The sequence below is a fragment of the Ursus arctos genome, unplaced genomic scaffold (assembly GCF_023065955.2).
Source record: "Ursus arctos isolate Adak ecotype North America unplaced genomic scaffold, UrsArc2.0 scaffold_16, whole genome shotgun sequence".
Lineage (NCBI taxonomy): Eukaryota > Metazoa > Chordata > Mammalia > Carnivora > Ursidae > Ursus > Ursus arctos.
Genome location: NW_026622830.1, coordinates 21754627 through 21779223, shown reverse-complemented (window position 1 = coordinate 21779223; position 24597 = coordinate 21754627). Strand labels below are relative to the sequence as shown.

The 24597-nt window shown below is 38.9% G+C and overlaps 1 protein-coding gene across 5 annotated transcripts in view; it reads right to left on the bottom strand.

Annotated features, from left to right (window-relative positions):
* SAMHD1 (SAM and HD domain containing deoxynucleoside triphosphate triphosphohydrolase 1) overlaps window positions 1-24597 on the bottom strand; it is a 67041-nt gene that overhangs the window by 23857 nt on the left and 18587 nt on the right. For 3 of the 5 annotated variants that reach the window (XM_044385808.3, XM_026503448.4, XM_057312536.1), the window contains 9 exons: window positions 24022-24092; window positions 17679-17834; window positions 15677-15777; window positions 15396-15504; window positions 14464-14555; window positions 13305-13420; window positions 6175-6314; window positions 5283-5378; window positions 394-498 (listed from right to left, as the gene is read on the bottom strand). In XM_044385808.3, coding sequence (XP_044241743.1) covers window positions 394-498; window positions 5283-5378; window positions 6175-6314; window positions 13305-13420; window positions 14464-14555; window positions 15396-15504; window positions 15677-15777; window positions 17679-17834; window positions 24022-24092 — 986 coding nt within the window. The other 2 variants (XM_048222313.2, XM_057312535.1) reach the window with 2 other exon arrangements.

Genomic DNA, 24597 nt, shown 5'->3' with positions numbered 1-24597 from the left:
ACTTAACCGACTGAGCCACCCAGGCAGCCCATTTTTTAAAAGATTTTATTTATTCATTTATTTGAGACAGAGAGCAAACACGGGCAAGTTGGGGGTCGGAGGGACAGAGGGAGAGGCAGAGAAACCCAAGCTGACTCTGCAGTGAGCACAGAGCCCAATGTGGGATTTGATCTCATGACCCCAAGACCATGACCTGAGCTGAAACCAAGAGTCAGATGCTCAACTGACTGAGCCACCCAGGTGCCCCCAGATATACTTCAGTTTTAATAATAATTACTTTCTTTTATTTTACTATATACATTGACTTTAAGACCTAACCTGCATGTAAAACGCAAATTTACCGTAGATTTGCCAAATGCCACTACAGCGTATTTGTTTTACCTAAGTAGTTACCTGATCTTTCGTAATCTTGACTGGTTTGCTGAGGTCACTCTTACAATAGAAGCGAACATGATCAATAGGATTCTCATCTTCCATTCCATAATCCATGTTGATAACCTTAATAAAAGCAATAAATTAGCCATCACTCACGTAACAGTGAAATGAATTCAGGGATGTAGAAGCACCACAAGAAATGGAGCAGAGCTCTCCGGAGGTTCAGAAATAAGGCACCGACAAGGTAGCTCACAGTAGGATAAAAATAACTCTGGTGCATGTGCCATAGGGATTTGGTCTTGAAATCTGGGTGTGGTGGGGGAGGTATTTGTGCTTTCAACTTAAGTAGGTATGCCTATGTGACAGCCACTGTGACAGGTACTATAGGTACAAGGAAACGTGATACAATCCCAGCCCCCACAGCACATGTGGCCTAGACTGAGGTTGAATAAATAATTGTAAAAGTAATAATCTAACTACATTTGTTCTAAGAGCTACCAAGGAGAAGCAAAGGGTGCCGTGAAACTTTGTAACCAGGGAGCCTAGCAGTCTGGGGCTCCCCGGGAATGACTGGGCGTGTTTTCCTGGGAAAGTGAGCAGGAATTAGCCAGGTAGGTCTATCTATGTGGGAAGGAGAAGAATTCCAGGCAGAAGAAACAGCTCGGAGGCAGACAGGGCTGCCATGGTCCACTGGGTGAAGTAACACTGAAGTCGCTGGTGAATTTGGAAGAATAGCTCTAGTATGGTGATGGCGACAGACAAGAGGTTCAGGAAAAAGTGAAATAAAGAGAAGACAACTTTTAGAAGCTTGACTGTTGAAAAGATGCAAAAGAGAAGAATGTAGAGAAGAACATCATACCTAGAAAAGGTAAGGAGGGGGGCAACCTTTCAATGAGTTTGACCCTAAAGAAGAGGAGGAGTGACAAGTGCGACGTTTGTTGTTTTCCTGAGATGAAAGCCTGTTTAACTGCTGATGGGGAAGCCAGAGAAGACAGAACGGATCCTGGGGTTCCATAGAAATGCTAAGATGAATGGCTCTATGGCCATACTGCTCAATGTCTAGCCACTAGTCACATGTGGCTTTTTAATTTTAAAGTCATTAACATTAAATACAATAAAAAAATTACTCAGTTGCAGTAGCAACTTGAAATGTGCTCAACAGCCACATGTGGCTAGTGGCTACCAAAATGGACAGCACAATTATAGACTATTTCCAGCATCACAGAAAGTTCTATCAGACAGCCCCCTGTCTAGAGCACAAGTAAAAGGATTACCCTTAGCCTTTGATAAGAAGGGAGACATTTCCCCACTACCAGAGAGAAGGCTGAACACAGTTGCAGATGGAGGCTTATTCGGTGGTGTAGGTTGAGAGAGTTCCTACCTAATGGCTTATATTTTATCTCTGAAATAAGGGCCAAAGTGGGGTTAGTCCCAGAGGGGTGAATACAGTTGTGAACAGGGAACAGGGCTGGAGGTCTGTTAGAAGAGTGGAGATGGTTTGAAATTGTCATTATGGAGACTGAGAGAATTCCACGCAGCCTACCAGAAGTCTGGAGGGCCCAATTAAGGTTGAAATGTCATTCAGCCTTTTGGTGGGTAGATGCAAAGAAAGGCAAGGGAGTTGAACGTAATTGTAGAAAACGATTGGGGGCGCCTGGGTGGCACAGTGGTTGAGCGTCTGCCTTCGGCTCAGGGCGTGATCCCGGCGTTATGGGATCGAGCCCCACATCGGGCTCCTCCGCTATGGGCCTGCTTCTTCCTCTCCCACTCCCCCTGCTTGTGTTCCCTCTCTCGCTGGCTGTCTCTATCTCTGTCGAATAAATAAATAAAATCTTAAAAAAAAAAAAAAAGAAAATGACTGAATTCATCACAGAATCTAAGATTGGGAGAGAAGTAGAGATAGAAGGTCATTGACAAGCTGGAAGAAAGAGAGGAGACAATAATCTAGAGGTCCTGATGAGCAAGAAACAAGCACATAAGGAAGAAGGGGGTTTGAGGACAGACTGGATGCTCCAATCAGTGATTTTTAAAGGGAAGTTATTTTCAAATGTCGATAAGGTCAGAATGTAATCTGCTGAGTGTTGGCGGAGGTGGAGAGGATAAGATCACTGAGGATAAGGATGAAGAGATTGATCAGAATTGGCCGGCCATGTGGACTATGAAGTCACCAAGGACCACTGCAGAACTGGAACAAGGAGAAAGGCTCTAAACCATGCCAAAATCTTCAACTAAGAGGACAGCAGGCTGGGAGATACCAGTCTCAGAGGAACAGGGATCTTGCATAGGGTCTTGAAGTGATACTAGGGGACCTGAAGTGAACAAGAGGACTGATGAACAGGAAGGTCCCTGACCCTGAGGAATACACTTTTCCTGAAGGGGCTACAGGAACATCAGGTTCTTAGGGAACAGCCAGGATGCAGCAAGGGCAAAGAGAGTCAACAGAGAGGCTGAGGATCCAGGGAAGTGTGTTAATTATGGAGTGGAAGGGCGCCATGGACAGGACTGGGAGAAAGGGAGGGTCTGGAAATAAGAGGGGAAAAAAATGGAGTAATTGATGATGATGGTACAGAAAAGAACAGACGATAAGAGGAGTTTATCCTGCGGCTGGTTCCTGAAGAAAACAAACAAACAAAAAGTCTATGAGGTTTGGTAGCTGTTCTGCCAGTACCCTGTAAGAAAAAAGTAGGCATCTGAGGTTCAGCTATGGTCCCAAAGTCAGACCAGGGGTATGTCTCCCTGTGTGTGTGTGCTACTGGCTTCGAGAGCTGCCGTGAGTGTTCTGCGCCCCTTTACCTGGGAGGGAGCTACTGCTCAGTCTCCCCATGAACCCAGGGCTGGTGCTATCATAGTCTTCTCTCCTGGGTGTTGTTTCATGTGGGGAGGGACCCAATGTAGCCTTGACATTGTTACACATCATGGTAAGGTATGAACACTAATCAAATTTTTCAGCAACTTTCAGCAGTGCCACCAGCTCGTGGGTATTTATTTCCTTGCTTTTAGACTGGAAATAAAAACAAGTCCTATTTTCTCCAAAACATATAAAACTAGAAATTCCTCTTTAACGCAGATTTGATGAAACGGTTATTTTTCCAGAAAGGCAATATTATAATAGTTGGAGTTCCCGTTCTTAACCAAGGACTCAAGAGCAAAAAAGTAGCCACAGATCAACAACTATGAAGCTTTAATTCTAAAAAGTAAAATTAAGTTTTATAGCTCATTAAGTAATCATAAAAGTTACTACACACAGTCCTAAAAGGAGGCACATATAGTAAAATACACCACATAAATATATTACGTTGCCAAACTAAAACTGAGAAGTTAATACATGATAAGACATTTAATTAGCAATTTTAATTGCTTTCTCAGAATACAAAAGGGCTTCACCCTTCTTAGCCCCATCTTTACCCACCTTTTTCTGGTTTCGAATCTCTTTACCATACTCTCAGTAAAAAAAAAAAAAAAACCTGCAATTCCACCACCCACGTAGAAACAATGTTAACATTTTACCAATACATCCAGAATTTTTTTCAGTGTGCTTACTGTACACACACTTGTATATACATTTAAAGAAACAAAAATAAAATCATTCTGAATATTGCTTTTTCAGTTATAAATGTCTCTCCATCTTAAAAACTTTAAATGTTTGCGCTATTCCACTGTATTTCCTATTGAAATATATATCCTTCTCCCCCCTTATTTTGCACCATAATATGCCACAATATATAGATTTGTGCTTTCTTTCTTTTTTTCTTTTTCTTTTTTCAAAACTAATTATCTCCTTACAACAAATACCTAGAGTGAAATTGCTGGGTTGGTTACCATCGATCCTAATTTGGTCTCCTGTATCAATTTACATTCTCATTTTCACATACCTTTATCATAACAAAATCTTTAACGGTTTTTTGTTCTTACATGTCTGATAGTCAAAAAAAAGATCTTTCATTCCTCCATCAATTTGCCTTTAGGTTAATGCAAGTTTAATCGTGTGTGTGCTGTCTTCTCCTATGTCTCTTCACGTACATCTGATCCTACATTCATTAGCAGATCACACGTTGAGAGAAAAGGCAGATGGGAGGTCAGGCATTGACGAGGATAGTGCGCTGAGCTGACGGCAATGCAGACCCTCAAGTAAAGCACTGAGGGCAAGAGTGGACATGTGACAGCCCAGGGAAAACATGCGGGAATCTCAGAAACTCAGAAATTCAGAAAATCCCTTTATTCTGGTGTCATTTCATCTAACGAAACAGGAAACCGTAGCCTGATCTGCAGGTGTGAGGCACTTGAACCCTCAGCCAAGTGAACAGCCTGGGTCCAGGACAATTCACTCATTGTATCCCTTGGTAAAGAATGGTTATGGAGAGACCACCCTTCACCAAAGATGCATCAACAAGAAAGCAGCAAATGAGAGGCTTATGGGGAAAAAAAGATACACGGGTAACACCGTCCCAAGATTTCAGAGAAGTAGAACTCTGAAAAGCAGCTCCTATAAGAAACAAAGGAGAATGTGAGAAAGCCATTTGACAGTCTTGTTAGGAACCAAGACACTACAGCCTCTGTGAAGGGGTTTAAAAAAGTCTTTTTCCTTTGTGTGTGTGGACAATTTTAAAAAATAATTGGCATAGATTACTGTTGTGATCAAGAAACGTTCAAAAATCAATATACACAATGTTCTGCTAAACACATGATCACAATTACATGAAAAATATCAGTGTCAAAGAAAATTAAAAAAAAAAACTGGTTAATGTTGATTCTTGGAGATCACAGGTGATTCTCTTCCTTCCCTCTATTTTTCTGTATTTCCCAAATTTTCTTTCATAAACATGTACTACTTTTATAATGGAATGGGGGAGGCTTTAATCTTTAAAAAAAATGTCTTTACTTAGTATATTGTCAGGCTAACTACTTACATCCACTATTAAGTCTTCAGCCTTCAGCTCAGCTTCCAGCAATATATCACTAGGTTTAGCGCTGGCAATTTCTTCTGGAAGGCATTTATAGTCTTCCTAGAAAAGACAAGACTCCTCATGTTAGAACCCCAGTTTTTCATCATTAAGTCTTTATGCCACAAAAGGTTCCCTCTCTGAAAATGGCACTTTACTAGGAAAAGTGGGTAGAGATAGCCTTAACAAATACATGGCTTCCGCCATTCTTCAAACAAACCACAACAGAGTGATTCTATTAACAATAATTTTCACGTTAAAAAAAGATGTGGCATTGATCTATTAGTAAAATAAGAGGAAAGTGTTATGAGGCAGGGTGTAGTTATCAGTATGGCTCATGTTACTGGCTTTCTGGCAAAGAGAAAAACCTTCCACAAGCAAGAAGGGAAGACAGATACAGATATTTGGCACGCATCATCTGGGAGAACCTGATAGAGTGTGAAAGAAGAAATTAGGAACAGCAGGTCCTTAGGGTCTCCATGAAGCTCATGCAGATAACGTATTTTGAGGCCCCGATTTCTTGCCATTGGACCTAGCCAAAATTTGCGCCCCCCCCCCGCCCCCCGCCAACTTCTGGGATGAGAGAGTAAAGGTTTGGACTAAGTCAGACTTGGCTTTGAATACTGGCTCCCTAACTGTGCTTCCACAGGCAAGTTATTTAATCTCTCCCAAGCCTCAATTCCTTCATCTACAGGACGGAACAAAGAACACGTTACTGATGAGAAGATTAAGTAGAAATGAACATAAAGGGCTTAGAACCGAGTTGTGGTATTATGATGGGTTAATGGTTTCCTGTGGGAGGACAAATGGAAGAGAGAGACCTTTCACTACTGGAAAGGTGTTTGACAACTTAACTTACCCTTTCAATTTTTGTTTTTCCCTTTGGCTTAGTCTCACCCACATACTTGTATAGATTACGGTATTCGATTTTTCTTAAAATCTCTCGTGCTGCATCCAGTTTAGGATCAGAAGAATATAAAATCTCCAGAAAAATGTTATCTGCCAATTTGATAAAATTTCAGTAGATTAAGATGGAAAAAAAAAAAAAGATGTAAGAAGACTCATACGGGACTGTCCTTCTGAAATGATTTCAAGTGGACATTTACCAATGTAAGCACAGTAGAACATTCAATGTCTTGGATTTGCTTCACGATAATCTAGTGAATGGGAGAGAGTGGAGACAAGCAAGATTGTACTGGCGTTGATGGCTTAAGGCTGGATGATGGGTAAATAGGGGTGTATTAATTTGTTGTTATGTTTTGTTTTCTTGAAGAGAATGATATTTAAGTAATTATAAAATTATGTCTGAGAGCTGCTTCAAAATAGTGCAGTATCTTACGGGAGTGGTTGGATAGAGTAGGTGAAGCAAAATTGCTGTGTTGATAATTGTTGCAGCTCAGTGATGGGTTCGTGGAATTTGTAAATTTCACAATGAAAAGTTTTGTAAAGTTCCATTCCATGATAAAAGCAGAAGGTAGTTCTTTTTTTCTTTTAAAATTATATTTTATTTTTTAAGATTTCATTTTTGGGGCACCCAGGTGGCTCAGTCAGTCAAACATCTGACTTCGACTCTTGTTTTCGGCTCAGGTAATGATCTCTGAATCATGGGATCGAGCCCAGTGTCATCGGGCTTTTCGCTTACCAGCAAGTCTGCTTCTCTCCCTCTCCCCCACCACTTGCATTCTCTCTCTCTCAAATATTTTTTTTCTTAAAAAGAGATTTTATTTTTAAGTAATCTTTATACCTAATGTGGGGCTCAAACGTACAACCCTGAAATCAAGAGTCTCATGCCCAACTGAGTCAGCCAGGCACCCTAGAAGTTAGTTCTTTTTCCTTTCCTTTTTTCCTCCAACTTTTAATTTTGAAAAATTTCAAAATAAAATACCTTTCACCTAAATCCATCAACTGTTAACATTTTTCTACATATACATACACTGTGCATGTGTACACACACAATTTTTTTTTTGCACACAGTTTTGATGAAATATTTGAAAATTCCAGACATCAAGACCCTCTACTCCTAAATACTTCTGCATGTATCTCCCAAGAACAGGAACATTCTCCTACATAACCACTATCAAGTGCCAAAAGATTAAAGGCTGATATAAAAATACCTAACATAACAGTCTATATTTGAATTTACTTAATTGTTAAAATAATGCAATTTATGGATTTATGTTGCTGGATAGAGAACCAATCAAGCATTATGGATGACATTAGTTCTCATATTCTTTGGTCTCCTTTAGTCTAGGACTAGAATAATTCCCCCTGACTTGTTTCATGATGCTGACCTTTTAGAAAAGTTCAGACACTCATTTCGGACAATGTCCCACACTTTGAACTTATCTGTTTCTTTACCATTAGATTCAGGTTAAACACTGTTGTCAAGAACATTATATAAGGGATGTGCCTGGCTCAATGAATCAGGAGTCCCATGATGAGACGTTACCATTATTGGTTGTTAAATTCCATCAGCTGGTTAAGGCAATAATCCAAGCTTTCTCTATTATAAATGTATTTTTCCTTTTGTAATTAACAAATAATCCATAGGGTAGTATTTTGAGACTATATGATTATCCCAATAAGTTTTCGACCAATGGTTTAGCATTTATTGGTGATCCTTGACTGAAACAATTATTGCATTTTGCAAAATGCGTTTTACTAAAAATGGTTTTTCTTGGCAAAATAAAATACTGGCAGCCCTATGCCATTCACCTCACTGATGTGTATACATTTTTCCCTAATCAATCTATGGTTAACACATTCCTCATCCTCTCAGTGATGCTTTTCACAAACCATCTTTCTATCTATAGTTTTCATTCTTTCTTTCTTTCTTTTTTTTTTTAAAGATTTTATTTATTTATTTGACAGAGAAAGAAACAGCATACAAGCAAGGGGAATGGGAGAGGGAGAAGGAGGCTCTCCGCTGAGCAGGGAGCCAGATAAGGGGCTCGATCCCAGGACCCTGGGATCACGACCCAAGCCGAAGGCAGATGCTTTAATCGACTGAGCCACCCAGACGCCCCTCATTATTTCTTTACATATTATTATACACACAGTTTGAAAAATAGCAATTTTACTTTAACATAGTAAGACCACACTTTTCTAATCCATGCCTTTACCTACCCTATTCCTATGTGAATTAATGGAATGCTTCCCCCATCACAGGATCTCACTTCTTTTAATTTTTTTTAAGTAATCTCTACATCCAACATGGGGCTCAAACTCACAGCCCTAAGATCACGAGTCACCTGCTCTACCAACTGAGCCAGCCAGGCATCCCTCACTTCTTTTTTAAATTTTATTTTTTTTAAGTAATCTCTATATCCAACATAGGGCTTGAGCTTACGACTCCAAGATCAAGAGTAACATACTCTACTGAGCCAGCCAGGTGCCCCAAAATCTCACTTCCTGAAAGCCTACCTAATCCCCAAGATTCATATCAAAAGGCACCTCACTGTGAAATCTTCCTTAATCCAACCAAACTAGAGATGTAATTCCTCCTTCCTTTGAACCCCACAGAATTTTACTGATATATTTCTTATGCCTTTTACCTTACTCTTATAAGGTACAGGCTTTTAGGTGGACTTACATTCCATTTCTGTTGGGTAAGTACGTAGAAGAGGAATTATTGGATCATAGGATAAATACATATTTATATGAAAATGCTAAACTTTTCCAAAGTGGCTGTACCATTGGATTCCCACTAGCCATGTGGGAAAGCTCTATTTGTTCCACATATTTGTGTTCGGAAAAGAGTTACATACAAAAGTTAATAACACTGCTTGTATGTTAAACTGAATAACTATACATCACTCTTAATTAAACAGTGTAAACAACATTCAACTTTGGAGTCAGAAGAGTTGAGTTTAGCTTTGCCATTTATTAGGATAAGTTGCTTTCCCTCACTTGGCCTCTGTTTCCTCATTTGAGGAGGTGGTGGTTGTTGTTGTTTTAAGATTTTATTTATTTGTCAGAGGAAGCGAGAGAGCGAGCGTACGCGCACAAGCAGGGGGAGTGGCAGGCAGAGGGAGAAGCAGGCTCCCCACTGAGCAGAGAGCCCCACGCGGGACTCGATCCCAGGACCCTGGGATCATGAGCTGAGCAAAGGCAGATGCTTAACCGACTGAGCCACTCAGGCGTCCCTTGAAGAGTTTTAAGTAGATGATCTCTTAGGTCCTTTTAAATTTAACATTCTATGATTCCAATTTAATTAAGGGATTTTGGGATAAGGGAGCTTGCTGAGGAAGAAGGGAAGGATAAGGTCCATCTATTGCCTAGGAATATTGAGGGATAAAGACTAACGTAAGAAAATGGTTACCTAAGACAGGAATCATAACATTTGCAATGCTTAAGATAGCCAACTTCCACGTAAGCTGAAACATTTATAGGAATATTTATAGGAACTTATATAAATAGGAATTTAAGATCGGTGAGGACAAACTATGGCATATTCATATGATGATCTCTTACTCAGCAATAAAAAGGAATAAACTACTGATGCATGCAATCTGGATGAATCTCAAATACATAACATTGAGTAAAAAGGAGCCCTACAGAGAGGAGTACACACTGTATGATTCCATTTATATAAAAGTCTAGAACAGAGGCACCTGGCTGGCTCAGTCGGAAGAGCATGCGACTACTGAGATCAGGGTCATGAGTTTGAGCCCCATGTTGGGTGTAGAAGTTACTGAAAATAAATAAACTTAAAAAAAGTCTAGAATTGGCAAGTTGTGGTTGTTTCTAGGGGTAAGGTGGGGGCAGGAACTGACAAGGAAGAAGCATGAGGGAACTTTTTAAGGAGAAGATAATGTTCTGTATTTTGCATTTGTCAAAGCACTAGCAAATGTACGTAAGATTTGTACATTTATATAAATTGCATGTGAATTTTACATCAGAAGAAAAAATCTATAAATAATTGTTGAACTTCAGTTAATTTGCATGCTAAGGAAGTTAAGGTAAAATGTAGTGGTATCTGCAGTTCACTTTTTTTTTTTTTTAAGATTTTATTTATTTATTGACAGAGGGAGAGAGAGCACAAGCAGGGGGAGCAGCAGAGGGAGAGGGAGAAGCAGGCTCCCCGTGGAGCAGGGAGCCTGATTCAGGGTTCATTCCCAGGACCCTGGGGTCATGACCTGAGCTGAAGGCAGACACTTAATGGACTGAGCCACCCAGGTGCCCCATGCAATTTGCTTTAAAATGCATCAAAACTGGGGCACCTGGGCGGCTCAGTCGGTTGAGTGTCCAACTCTTGGTTTTGGCTCGGGTCATGATCCTCAGGGTCCTGGGACTGAGCCCCATGTTGGGCTCTGCACCCAGCAGGGAGTTTGCTGGAGATCCCCCCCACTCATGCATGCATGTGCACGCTCTCTCTCTCTCTCCCTAAAAATAAATAACTCCTTTTAAAAATTAAAAAAAAAAAAAAACTTTAAAATGCATCAAAATTAAGATGGATTAATAAGATGTACAGATGGTTGGTAAGTGATAGATAAGTAATAAAGCAAGTTCAGTAAATGCTAGAATTTAGGGGGTGAGTGTACAAGTGTTCACTGTAAAATACTTTCAACACTGTTCTAGGTGTTCAACACTTCCCAATAAGTGGAGAAACATTCTAAAAAATTAAAAAACAAGAACTGGAGACTTTTAGATAAAGTAAGTTGACTTTTGGAAAAGCAGCAAAGGTAATGAAGGCTCACATGGTCCTATTCCTTCCAGGTCATGCAGTTAAGGCCAATAAGGATTATAGGACGGCTCTGAATAGTATGCCAGAAAGATAAGATTATCCCTGTCTCAAATTATGAGAGCTAGAAAGTCCATATGCTTGTTCTCCCATACTCTGGCAGATAAAGCACAAAAATGTGACCTAATATTTTGTCTGGCATTTTTGACATTAATACAATATCCAAGTGCATAATCAGTGGACTCATCTCACTGAACAGGGGAAAAGCCAGTTTGGGGATTATAGAACCTTCACGGTGAGAGCTCTGTATAATTGTGCAGTAAGAGCACATTAAACTGTATACTTTATGGTTTGTCAGTTAACCCAAAAGTGCATAAAATCCTCAATTCATTTCTTTTCACCAAGAGATAGTAGAAATGTAATATAGTATTACAGGATAAATTGTTAGAACTGGCTTCTGATAAAGACTGAAGATGACTTTTTTTTTTTTTTCAGATGACTTTTTAAATACGGCATCGTCTGCTTCATTATGAACAAAAGTTAAAAATAGCCCCGGGGTGCCTGGGTGGCTCAGTCAGTTAAGTGTCTGCCATTGGCTCAAGTCATGATCCTGGGGTTCTGGGATCAAGCCCCACATCAGACTCCCTGCTCAGACTCTCCCTCTGCCTGCAGCTCCCCGTTTGTACTCTCTCTCCGTCAAATAAATAAATCTTTAAAAATAAAATAAAAAATAAAAATAGCCCCAGCTTGCTCAAATTGTTATATAACCTCATCTTTCATTCCTACCAACACAACAATGGGAGATAAGTATCTACAATGACGTTATTAAAATAAAACACAGAAACAATTTAGATACACATTATCCCCTGTGTCTGTCATCAATCCAATCCAGATTAATTAAGAAGGAAAGTTGCTTGTTACATTATAAACCTTAAATTCTGATGTACACAATATTCTGAGTGTGCACAAAGATACTTAATATGAGGCATCACTATTTCACTTCTAATTTTTGATTTACTTAGGATTGGAAAATAACTAAAAAGTTACAAGTGTAATAGGGACTCTGCATCACCTACATGTATATTTTTAAAGAATAATACAGGGTGCCTGGGTGGCTCAGTCAGCTGAGCATCTGCCTTCAGCTCAGGTCATGATCCCAGGTCCTGGGATGGAGCCCCACTTCGGAATCCCTGCTCAGTGGGGAGCCTGTTTCTCCCTCTGCCTCTGCCCCCCTCTCTCTCTCTGTGTCAAATGAATAAATAAAATCTTAAAAAAAAAAAGAATACATATAACTTTTCTTATTTAAATTTTTGTTTCTTTTGATTCTATTTATTGAAATATATGTTAAGTCTGTCAAACTCAATACTAAATATTTGGGGTTGTATTTTATATGTTCTACCCCCCCACCCCATTTCATTTTACTGGTAACTCATTTTTAGTGTTCTACAAAAGTATTAATCTACGAATGGTTGGAAATGAAGAATACTGGTTCTTCTTCAAAGATGGTTTCCGAGGAACTGGTGTGGGTCTCATTCTGGCAGCATGCTGCCAGACAGAATCGAGCAGTGATAGAAACAGTAGTACCACTCACAGACGCTCATGGCAAGTGATCTTGGCTGTCTTAGGCCATGGAGCTTGTGTTGGTTTTGCTCATTTTAAGAATCTCCAGCCTTTCCACGGATTCTACAAGCTATGTGACTGCTTTCTAACTTTCTTTTTAGACAGAGTCAGTTTCATGATATGCAACTAAGAACTAAAACTGGTGCATACTTTTTGGTCTACTTCTTTTGCTTTGCTCATCTTCACTGCTCAGTCTGCACTTTCACACGTGACAGAACCAGCTGCAACTCCTTCACCTCTCCCTTCCCACCCTAAGCTGCAGGTTTTGTTTCTGCTGAGGTGTGGCAAAATGTTCCTGGTTTCCTGTGTTTTACAACAAAAATAATGTTAAAAGGGCGAGTCTGCTATTAGTCCAGCTGTATTATAAGTTAAATAATAGTAAATATTGGGTACGTATGTGCCAAGTACTATACTAGGTGTTATGCCTCATTTAAATACTACAACAACACTATATGCGAGGTATCAATACTGCCATTTTATAGATGAGGAAACTAAGGGTCAGAGAGGTTAAATAACTTCATCAAGGCTATATTGTTAATACAAAGCAGAGATAAAACTCAAATCCAAAAGCATATCATCACGTGAGAGGCTATTAAATACATTGGAATGTTTGGAAAAGAACCCATCTGGAATTTAGCTTATACTTTATCTGAGATGGACCACCCGTGTTACCTTCTGGCTCTTACCTGTTAGCTTACTGAAGGCTTCCATGTCATCAATCGCTGTAGAAATGTGATACTTTTTTCCTTCAGCCCCTGTAATCTCTATGTAGGGGTCTGCTTTGAGGAAAGCATCTGTAATCCTAAAGATCATTTCATAAAAATTTATGCTTATGAGAAAATTTGAGTATTTGCTTAATGCCACGCTTAACGTTAAAGAAATCTTTCTACTTTAGAGAAGTAAAATCCTAAGACTGATGTGCTAAAGACAACTGTCTTTGGATCATGTATAAATGCCTAAATAACCACAGAGTGATTTGTGAGCTACCGTGTTTACTGTGATCCAGGCATTATATGGGGCCTTAGATACATTATCTTATTTAATTTTTCCAACAAGATCGATGTAATCGGCCTCCATCGTGCAGATGTAGAAATTAAGTAATTTTCATTTAACCAAATTAAGAAGCAGCAGTACCAGGCTTTGAACCTAGATCTCTCTGAATTAAAATCAAACAAAAACTTCTTATCAAAGGAACAACCATACAAATGGGTGAAGGTATTCTAACTAGTCTGCTCATGCCAATTTAAAACTATTTCAGACACATGGAATTAACTCACACTCTACTTTTGAGAACTCTTCATGGGTCTTTGCATCTCATAGAGATGTATGACTGTACTTGTATCTGTACTTGGCCAAACTTTTCTGCTATGGTTTTCACTGGGTCAGGGAGAAGAGGTGAAATTCCTATTGGTTTTACAGTTTTCTACTAATTTTGACAAATAACTGACAAGGTGAGGGCAAACCTTAATCTTAATCCTTAAAATTAATTTTTGTCATTAGTTTCAGAGTGTCAGTTATTCACGTCCCGTCTCTCACCTTGATACTAATATCTGGCACAGAGGCAAATACCTCTGGGGAGGTCTAAGCCATGCCAGCATTGCCTCCTCACGGCTAGCTGAAGCTATCTCTTCTACCCTTTGTCTATCCCCTTTATTCATTCTCCTCCTCCTCCTCCAACTAAGTTAAGTTTACTTTATGCTAGTTTTTGTTGTATGAAGGGAACCATTTTAGATTTATTCACCTAAAATCCACCTGAATTCATCTAGAAATCTCAACTTGACCCACGAATGATCTAACAAAGCATCATAAAAAATTTGATAGGGAAACAGCAGTCAAATTTCTTACATGGTATCAATGATGTTGCCAACTTTGTGCTGATAAGCTCTGCGGTGCAAAGAGTTGCGAGTATGGAACATGTCATACAGATTCCCAACCTCCTGCAGGAAAACATGAAATAAATATTAATGCAGGGTCAGGTTATGGTACCTTGTGAGTAGACAAGTGCCTAGGACAAGGGAAAGGGATGGTGACAGACAGACAAGAAGGCTATGCACAGGAGACACCTCATTAAAATCCCTGAGCCCGTTGAAAAACTACAAGGCAGGTTAGTAAAACCATTTGTTGGTTTGCAACTTTTCTTCTTAGTAAACCAACATCTATTGTTTTAACTCCGTAACTCTTCTGTTTTAGGCATCTTCAATATGTTCTTTAATCTTCTCAACAAGTCTAGAAATCAGGCATTATTCTTCTTATATTATTTATTCTCAAAAGAAAGACTTGCTATAGTACAATCCCATACTACTCTTCAGTTACTTGACTCTAATCTAGCAGGGACCTAATGATTTAGCATTTTACCTATTATGAAACACCAACATAGATCACTAACTATGGTTAAGGATGAGAACTGAGTCAAACTTTCTGGGCTGAAACCCCAGTTCTGCCATTTATTAACTGTATGTCTTCTCTGTGCTTCAATTTGCTCACCTGTTAAGTGGCATAAGAATAGTATCTATTTCACAGGGTTGTGAGGACCGAGTTATTCCACCTGAAGCACTTAAAGACAGTGCCTAGCACAATACTCAATAAATGTCTGTTGTAATTTTATTATTTAACAATGCAGAAGTGATAAGAACTTTAAGATACTTACAAGTGCTAAGCATAAAGTAAAAAGATTGACAATTTACCAGGTTGTGATTTTTTCCAAATTATTGAACGATTACTTCTAGACTTCGAACTAGGAACTACACATTCTTTATTATTCCTCTGACATAGCTCACCTTATCTCTAGTACAAATACGCTTCCTATTATCTACTTCACAGACACGGGCAAATTTAATAAAGCGCTGGTAATCAAAATTATTTTGGATTCCAAGATGATGGCAGTCCCTGGAAAGATTTCAAAGCAGAGAGATGAAATTTTTCAACAAGGAAACTGTACCTTAAATATTAGCACTAAATGTACATAAGGATTTCATTTTTTATTTATTTAAATAAAAATTAAATATATTTAAAGGATATAAGGATTTTAACCAATTTTTCTGAAGTGTTCGGTGCATACCTGGCAAAATAATCCCATTTGTCCACATCGATGCCGTTTCTTTTATTGGCCACTATCTCATAAAGGAAGCTTTTCTCTTTAGGACGCCCTTTATATGGCCACTGGAAGACAAGAAAACTCACTGAAATTTAGGATACAAACCATATCTATTTACAAGCAAAGCAACTGTGTTAACCTAAAAATTATAAACAGATACTTGAACGGGAATGTAAGATAACTTAGAAGGTTCTACTATTTCCTTCTTCCACTTAATTCCTAAACCAGTACAAAAAGGAAAAGAAATGCTAAGGTATGTGATATCCTGTTAATACTAAACCGTGTGCCATTGAAAGAATCCTAACTTGTTACATTTCTCATAACCAACAAGCTTTCTTCTTTTCTTGGCTTAAAAGCTTCTTTAAAATATAAAATCTAATTATAAATTGGTAAAAATGTCTCTCATATGCTAATGCTTGAATTCATGCATGAAAATAGTATTATCATTCAAAGTAGTTACATATCTAGTCTAAATGAAATGTACTGTTCAAAGAATTTTTGGGGCACCTGGGTGGTTCAGTCAGTTAAGCGGCTGCCTTCAGCTCAGGTCATGATCCGGGGTCCTGGGATCGAGACCCACATTGGGCTCCCTGCTCAGTGGGGAGACTGCTATTTCCGCTCCCTCTGCAACTCCCCCTGCTTATGCTCTCTATCAAATAAATAAATAAAACCTCAAAAAAATTTTTTTTTGAAGCTCCTATATTTTGGAAATAGAGTATTTGCTTCAAAATCCAGCTCTTCATCTTACATCTGACAAATAGATTTGTATATATTCAAGGAAAAAAACAAACTCAGAGGGAAATTATTTTTCAACTTCTTTTTCATTATTTATTTTTAAAAGTATTTTATTTATTTATTTGAGAGAGAGAGTGAGCAGGAGGAAGGGAGGAGGAAGAAGCAGATTCTCTGCTGAGCAGGGAGCCCCAGGTGGGGCTTGATCCCAGAACCCTGGGATCATGACCTGAGCGGAAGGCAGATGCTTAACCAACTGAGCCACCCAGGTGCCCCATTTATCTATCTATCTATCTATCTATCTATCTATCTATCTATCTATCTATTGGGGGAGGGGCAGATGGAGAAGGAGAGAGAGAATCCCAAGCAGGCTCCATGCCCAGCACAGAGCCTGCACGGGGCTCAATCTCAGAACTCTGAGATCATGACGTGAGCCAAAACCAAGAGTTGGACACTTAATCAACCAAGCCACCCAGGCACCCCAACTTCTTTTTAATTAAAACAAAAAACCAAACAGATTTTCCTTTGAACTATTCAACTTTTTTTCTAATCTTCATATATCTAAATATTTCAGATGCTATTTTTTTTTTAAAGAATTTATTTATTTATTTGACAGAGATAGAGACAGCCAGCAAGAGAGGAAACACAAGCAGGGGGAGTGGGAGAGGAAGAAACAGGCTCACAGTGGAGGAGCCTGATGTGGGGCCCGATCCCACAACGCCGGGATCGCGCCCTGAGCCGAAGGCAGACGCTTAACCACTGTGCCACCCAGGCGCCCCCAGATGCTATTTTTCTTATCATTTTATTTTTTTCTCTTCTTTTTCTTTTCTGAGCCCTGCCCCCTCCCATCTTACCCTCCCCCCACTTCCCATTCCCTCACACCTATCCCCCCACCACGCAAACATGTTAATTTTAATGGAGAAACAAGACACACATTTTTACATTTACAAACATTACCTCTGGCTCCTATATAGAATACTGCATATATATTCATCAAAAAATATTTAAATATGTATTTTAACTTGGGAGGTAACTTCTAAAGAACTCAGTCAAGAGATTAAAAAAACAGATAAGCCTTTTTTTTTTTGTATGAAACAACAGAAACATATAACGTATTTTATCATTTAGTCTCCCTAAAATAGCCAAATATCTCTCTTCAAATAGCTCTGAAGGAAACTAGAAAAGACTCGATGGGAAACACAGTCAATTCAAATTAAGTTGTACAGAAACTTACCGAAGAATCTTTGATTGGTGATTCAAGTGGTCCTGTAATTAGTTCCTTGATAAAGCAAATGTCTTCTTCAGGGATGAGACCATAGTATTCCATATCTGCTTTGAGTCCATTAGAATTAATTAGGTGCTCAAACATCATCACTGAGCCCTGTTCATGCTAGGAAAAGTCAACACAATATGGTCTGTTATAGACTCTAGTGCATTAGGGACCCCAGATAATCCAAATTATTCTTGATTCCAGGTAATTCAAAGATAAATTTCTCCTGCATGTTAATTATCTAGCTTTCAACTACTATCTTGCAGATATTTTTTTTAAGTAGTCATACACCCATCGTGGAGCCCAATGCAGGGCTTGAACTCAAGATCCTGAGATGGAGACCTGAGCTGAGATCAAGAGTTGGATGCCTAACTGACTGAGCACCCAGGCACCCTTTGCAAACCTTTTAAAAACCTGTCAAATTTGTCTGTATTTTACTAGCCTATAAACCTTTTACATATCATGTTCATCATTATTTCATAAATACATTTAATGTGGGGTGCCTGGGTGGCTCAGTGGGTTAAGCATTTGCCTTCGGCTCAGGTCATAATCCTAGGGCCCTGGGATCAAGTCCTGCTTCAGGCTCCTTGCTCAGCAGAGAGCCTGCTTCTCCCTCTGGATGCCTGCAGGCCTGCCTGCTGCTCCCCCTGCTTATGCGCTTGCTCTCTCTTTCTCTCTCACTGTCAAATAAATAAATAAAATCTTTTTTTAAAAAGTAATAAATGTATTTAATAAGATATAATCATTTACAGTACAGAAGTACTGCACAGTATGGTACAGAAGAATATTACCCTGTCACACAGGTAGAATCCTGCTTTAATGAGTATCACTATAAAATTCAGTTCAGTTGGGGTGTCTGGCTGGCTCAGTCGGTGGAGCATGAGACTTGATCTTGGGTGGTGAGTTCAAGCCCCACATTGGGTGTGAAGCCTGCTTAAAATAAAATTTAAAATTTCAAAAAAAAAATTCAGTTCTATTGTTTCATCAGCCTTGAAACATCAAGTTACAAATTCTGTTAACACTTCCATCTCGTGGCGAAAAGGGGTAACTGCAAACTTGCCAGTAAAAACATAAGAGCTCTGAGGTCAATAGGTGGTAATCTCAAACTGGCCTCGTTTTACTCTTCCTGCTCACTCATTCATAATTGTAAAGATCAAATGATCCCCTGAAGACAATGGTCTTAGCAAAAATTGATTCAATATGAAAATGAAAAACCTGAATGTCCCTATAACTATTTTTAAAAAATTAAGTCAAGATGCATATTATTTAAAGAGAAAAAACCGTTTAAGTTTATAGTGGTAAACGTTGTCTGAATCAAGTGATCAAAGCTAATATCACCAGCACTGTTCATCTGTGCTAAACAGATTATATGTGCCTCTGATGTGATAAACTAAGAAGATACAATGTGGCATTCTGCCAAAAACATATAGTCTGACAGTATGTATCAGAAAACTGCAAACATCAGACAAATTGAGGGACATTCCAGAAACAACTCAACTGTACTCCTCAAAAAATAACAAGGTCGTAAAAGATAAAGACTGAAGACTTGTTCCAGATCAAAGGAGAGTAAAGAGAAATAACTAAGTAGTATGTATGGATCAGCGAGGGAAAAAAAAGTTTTCTTCCTCCTTTTCTATATGGACAATTGGTGCAATTTGGAAAAAAAAAAAGTAAAAATTAGAGAATAGTATAGCATCAATATTAATTTTCTGATTTTGGTACTCGTACTGGGGTTATGTAAGAGAATGTTCTTGTTTTTAGGAAATACCCACTGAAGTAGTTAGGAATAAAGGGGTTTGTCTATAACTTACTTTCAAATGGTTCAGAAAAAAACATTACTTTTTTAAAGATTTTTGTTAAGTAATCTCTACACCCAGTATGGGATTCAAACTCATAAGCCAGAGATCAAGAGTCTCATGCTCCACTGACCGAGCCAGCCAGGCACCCCGAAAAAAACGTGTATATACAGAAAAATTTAAGTCTCACAAAGACAGTATAGACAAGAGCAAGGAAAATTATAAGCAACTTAGGAGTAAATATAACAAAAGATGTATAAAACCTTTAAGGAGGTAATTATAAAATTTATAATAGAAGAGCAAAGGGCTAAAGATACTGAAAAAAAGAACAGGGTGCGAACGATTGTCCTACCAACTATCAAGACTTATTATAAAGTAATAATAATTAAGAGAGTGTGGAATAGGGGTGCCTAGGTGAGTCAGTAGTTGGGGGTCTCACTCATGATTTCAGCTTGGGGGGTGACCTCGGGGTCATGGGATTGAGCCCCGTGTCGGGCTCCCCACTCAGCGTGGAGTCTGCTTGGGATTTTCTGTCTCACTCTCCCTCTGCCCCTCGACTGCTCCCGTGCTCGCTCTTTCTCTCAAATAAATAGATAAATCTTAAAAAAAAAAAAAAAAGTGTGGTATAGAACAGAAACCAGAAAGATTCATCATATATGGAAAGTTAATAAATGTTGGTGATGGTGTTATAGATCAATAAGGAAAGAAAGAACTATTCAATAGACATCCATGTTTTTAAAAAGATTTTAGATTTCTACTACACACATGCACAAAAATAAATCCACATGAGTCAAGGACTTAAATGTGAGTAGCTCAGTTGGTTAAGTGTCTGACTCTTGGTTTTGGTTCAGGTCATGATCTCAGAGTCCTGAGATGGAGCCAAGCACCAGACTCCACACTTAGCAGGGAACCTGCTCCTCTCCCTCTCCCTGTGCCCCTCCCCCTGCTCACATGCTCTCTCTCTCTCTCAAATAAATAAATCTTTAAAAGAATAAAACTAAAAATAAATAAATAAAAATAAAAGAATAAAAATAAATAAATAGGGGTGCCTGGGTGGCTCAGTCAGTTAAGCGTCTGTCTTTGGCTCAGGTCATGATCCCAGGGTCCTGGGATTAAGCTCTGTATCGGGCTCCCTGCTCAGCAGAGAGCCTGCTTCTCCCTTTCCCTCTGCAGCTCCCCCTGCTTGTATGCTCTCTCTCTGTCAGATGAAAAATAAAATATTAAAAAGGAATAAAAATAAAAAAATAGGCATGCCTGTGTGGCTCAGTTAGGTAGACATCTGACTCTTGGTTTCGGCTTGGGTCATGATCTCATGGGTCGTGGGATCAAGCCCTGTGTTAGGCTCTGCTCTCAGCAAGAGGTCTGCTTGGGGATTCTCTCTCTGCGCCCCTCCTTCCACTCTCTTTCTCTCAAAAATAAATAAATAAATCTTTAAAAAAACATAAAACATAAAAATAAATAAAATCCCTTTTTAAAAAAGCTGAAAGGCCAGATTTTTTTTATTTTAAATTTTTAAAGTTTATTTATTTAAGTAATCTTCACAGCCAACGTGGGGCTTGAATTCATAACCATGAGATCAAGAGACGCATGCTCTAGCGACTAAGCCACCCAGGCACCCCTGAAAGGCCAAATTTTTTTTTTTTTAAGATGTGTTTATTTATTTTAGAGAGAAAGAGAACACAAGTGGGAGGGGCAGAAAGAAAGAGAATCTCAAGCAAACTCAGTGCCAAGCAAGGAGCCCCACGTGGGGTTGATCTCACGACCCTGACATCAGGTCCTGAGCCGAAACCAAGAGTCAGACACCTAACAGACTGTGCCACCCAGACACCCCTGAAAGGCCAAATTTTCAAATACAAAGACTTGGGAATTGGGGTGCCTTGATCTCAGGGTTGTGAGTTCAAGCCCCGTGTTGGGCGTGGAGCCTACTTTAAAAAATAAATACAAAGACGTGAAAATGGCTGAATAGATCCTATTTAGATCAGTCTTGCTGAAGAAAACAACTATTAAGTCTGGACAACTTCCTACAGGTACTGGCGGACGACCAAAAGCAGACAGATGTGAGAAGGAAGTTAACACTTGGAAGAACAAAAGCCTTGGACAATATGCCAGTTCTTTTATGGCCTTTAGCATGACGCCCCAAGGCAGCAAAACTACAGAGAAATGACCCATCTTAGTTGAAGAACCAGAATACTTCATCAGAATTTAAAATGTGTTTCTCAAAAGGCACCATTAAAAAAAATGAATTGGCAAGTTAGAGACAGGAGAAAAATCTTCACAATACATATATATATATATATATATATATATATATATATATAAAATAACTCAAATCAACAATTAAAAGTCGAACAATAACATTTTTTAAATGGGCTAATGTTGAAAAGAACTCTTCACAAAAGATAACCAAGTACAGGAAATGGTATTCGATGTACATCAAAGAACGTCAATAAAAAAACAAACCCAAAATCAAAACTCATCAAAATACCACTTGACACTTATCAGGCTAATCTAAAAACCAAAATGTTGATGAGGTTATGGAATAGGAACTCTCCCATACTGCTGACGGAGCATAAAATGGTACAATATGGGAGAGGTCTGGGGAGTGTCTTACAAAGTAAACATGCATCTGCTTTATGATCTGGCACTTCTAGGCATTTTACCTAAAAGAAATGAAGACATTTTCCACAAAAATCATATACAGTGATGTGTATAGCAACTTCGTTTGTAATAGTCAAAAAGTGAAAACAACCCAAATTCTATCAAAGTTAAAAGGATAAACAAATCACAACTTACCCATACAATGGAATACTAACTCCTATTAAATCTAAGACTAGGCAAAGCTAATCTATGTTTGTAAGACTCAGAAGGTGATGAGGGAGAAGTAGGCATTGACTGAGAAAGGCATAAGGGATTTTTCTAAGAAGATGAAGACATTCCATATTCTGACTTGGGTAGTGGTTACATGGATGTATACAACTGGCCAAATTCACTGAACCAGGGTACCTGACTGGCTCAGTCGGTGGAGTGTGCAACTATTGATCACGTTTGAGTCCCATGTTAGGTGTAGAGATTACTTAAAACAAACAAACTTTAAAAAAATTCACTGAACTGTACACTTAAGATCAGTACGACTGACTATATGTGTTATTCCTTTAAAAGAAAAAAAAATAGGGTAACCTATTGGCTCAGTTGGTGAAGCATGTGACTCTTGGTCTCGGGATCATGAATTCAAGCCCCACATTGGATGTAGATGTTACTTAAGAAAAGTAAAATATTTTTTTAAAAAAGAAAGAAAGAAAATAGAGGTTGACATGGAAGAACCATTCAGTGTATATTAATATCCTTTTCTACTCCAGGTTCCAGAAATACAATGTGGTAAAAAAAAAAAAATGGAAGCCAGCGTAACTTCACTTTTCAAAAATTGATTCCAAAAATATGGGTCAGCCACCTGCATATCCCTAATTATAAAATAGTTCAGTTAATATAAATGACGAAACTTGCCTGGTATCGGCTACTTCATGATAAAAAAAAAATTATGTTAAAATGTAGTTGGCCTTTTATTTATTTACTTTTTCAGTAGAGTGATGGAATAGTAAGAGCATTCAATTAGCAGCTAGAGGGACACCTGGGTGGCTCAGTCAGTTAAGCATCTGCCTTGGCCTGGTACTGAGCCCAGAGTCCGGCTTCCTGCTCAGCAGGGAGTCTGCTTCTCCCTCTCCCTCTGCCCCTCTACCCGACTTGTGCTCTGTCTCTTTCTCTCTCTCTCTCTCTCAAATAAATAAAATCTTTAAAAAAAATTTAGCCACTAGAAAACCTGGTTTTCTAGTGCTGGCTCTACCATTTAACAGCTTTGTGATTTTTTTTTTTTTAAAGATTTGTTTATTTAATATGAGAGAGAGAGCATGCGAGCGGGGGGGGGGGGGGGAAGGGGCAGACAGAGAGGGAATCTCAGACTGCACACTCAGCAAGGTGGGGCTCAATCGCACGACCAGGAGATCATGACCTGAGCCGAAACCAGGAGTCGAAACCCAAGAGTCGTTTGCTTAACTGACTGCCAGCCAGGCACCCCAAGCTTTGTGATTTTTTGTATATCAGTACACCTCTGTGAGCTTCAGGTTCCTTTACACTTATAAAAATGTAGATAGGGGGCGCCTGGGTGGCACAGCGGTTAAGCGTCTGCCTTCGGCTCAGGGCGTGATCCCGGCGTTATGGGATCGAGCCCCACATCAGGCTCCTCCGCTATGAGCCTGCTTCTTCCTCTCCCACTCCCCCTGCTTGTGTTCCCTCTCTCGCTGGCTATCTCTGTCTCTGTCAAATAAATAAATAAAATCTTTAAAAAAAAAAAAATGTAGATAATGATTCTTTCCTTAAAGATTACTGGGAGATCAAACGAAATGTATACACACACACACACACACACACACACGTACACTGTAATGGGGGAGTATACTATCACACAGCAATGGTTGCTTAAATAGTCTTTACTAACTATTGAATATATGAGTACATACCGTCCATTTCACATTTGGGCGAGCCAGTGGAATAAATCTTCCATCAAACATATGAGAAAATGGCCCATGACCTTAAAAACAAAAGCAGCCTCAGAACAAGAAAATTGCTTCTAAACTGGTCAAATGTGAATCTGTTTTTTTTTTTAATTTTTTAGCTTAACTTGAAAATCAACAGAAATTAATAATCTATAAGTACGTCACCAAAAGGGACAAGTAAATCCTTCCTTCCTATTTTCTAAAACAAGACAACAGGAAATAAAACCATATAGGAAAGTCCTTGGAGGGGTCTCTGAGTCATCAGAGCTTACATAAATCTGACGAAAGGACAGCTCTGTGTAACTAAAAGGAAGGTTAAGGAAAAACCTTTGGCATCTTCAGACTGAATATATTAGAATAGTCATTTTAAGACAATCCACTGGAGTGCAGGAAGAAAATAATGTAACTTTTTTTCCTACTCTCATCCTTGAAAAACATTTTTCATGTAAATTTTATAATGTACATAATATATTTTATAGTAAATATACACACTCGGATTTTTACTGTTGATGTGGGCAACTGAAAGTGGAGATCACTAGT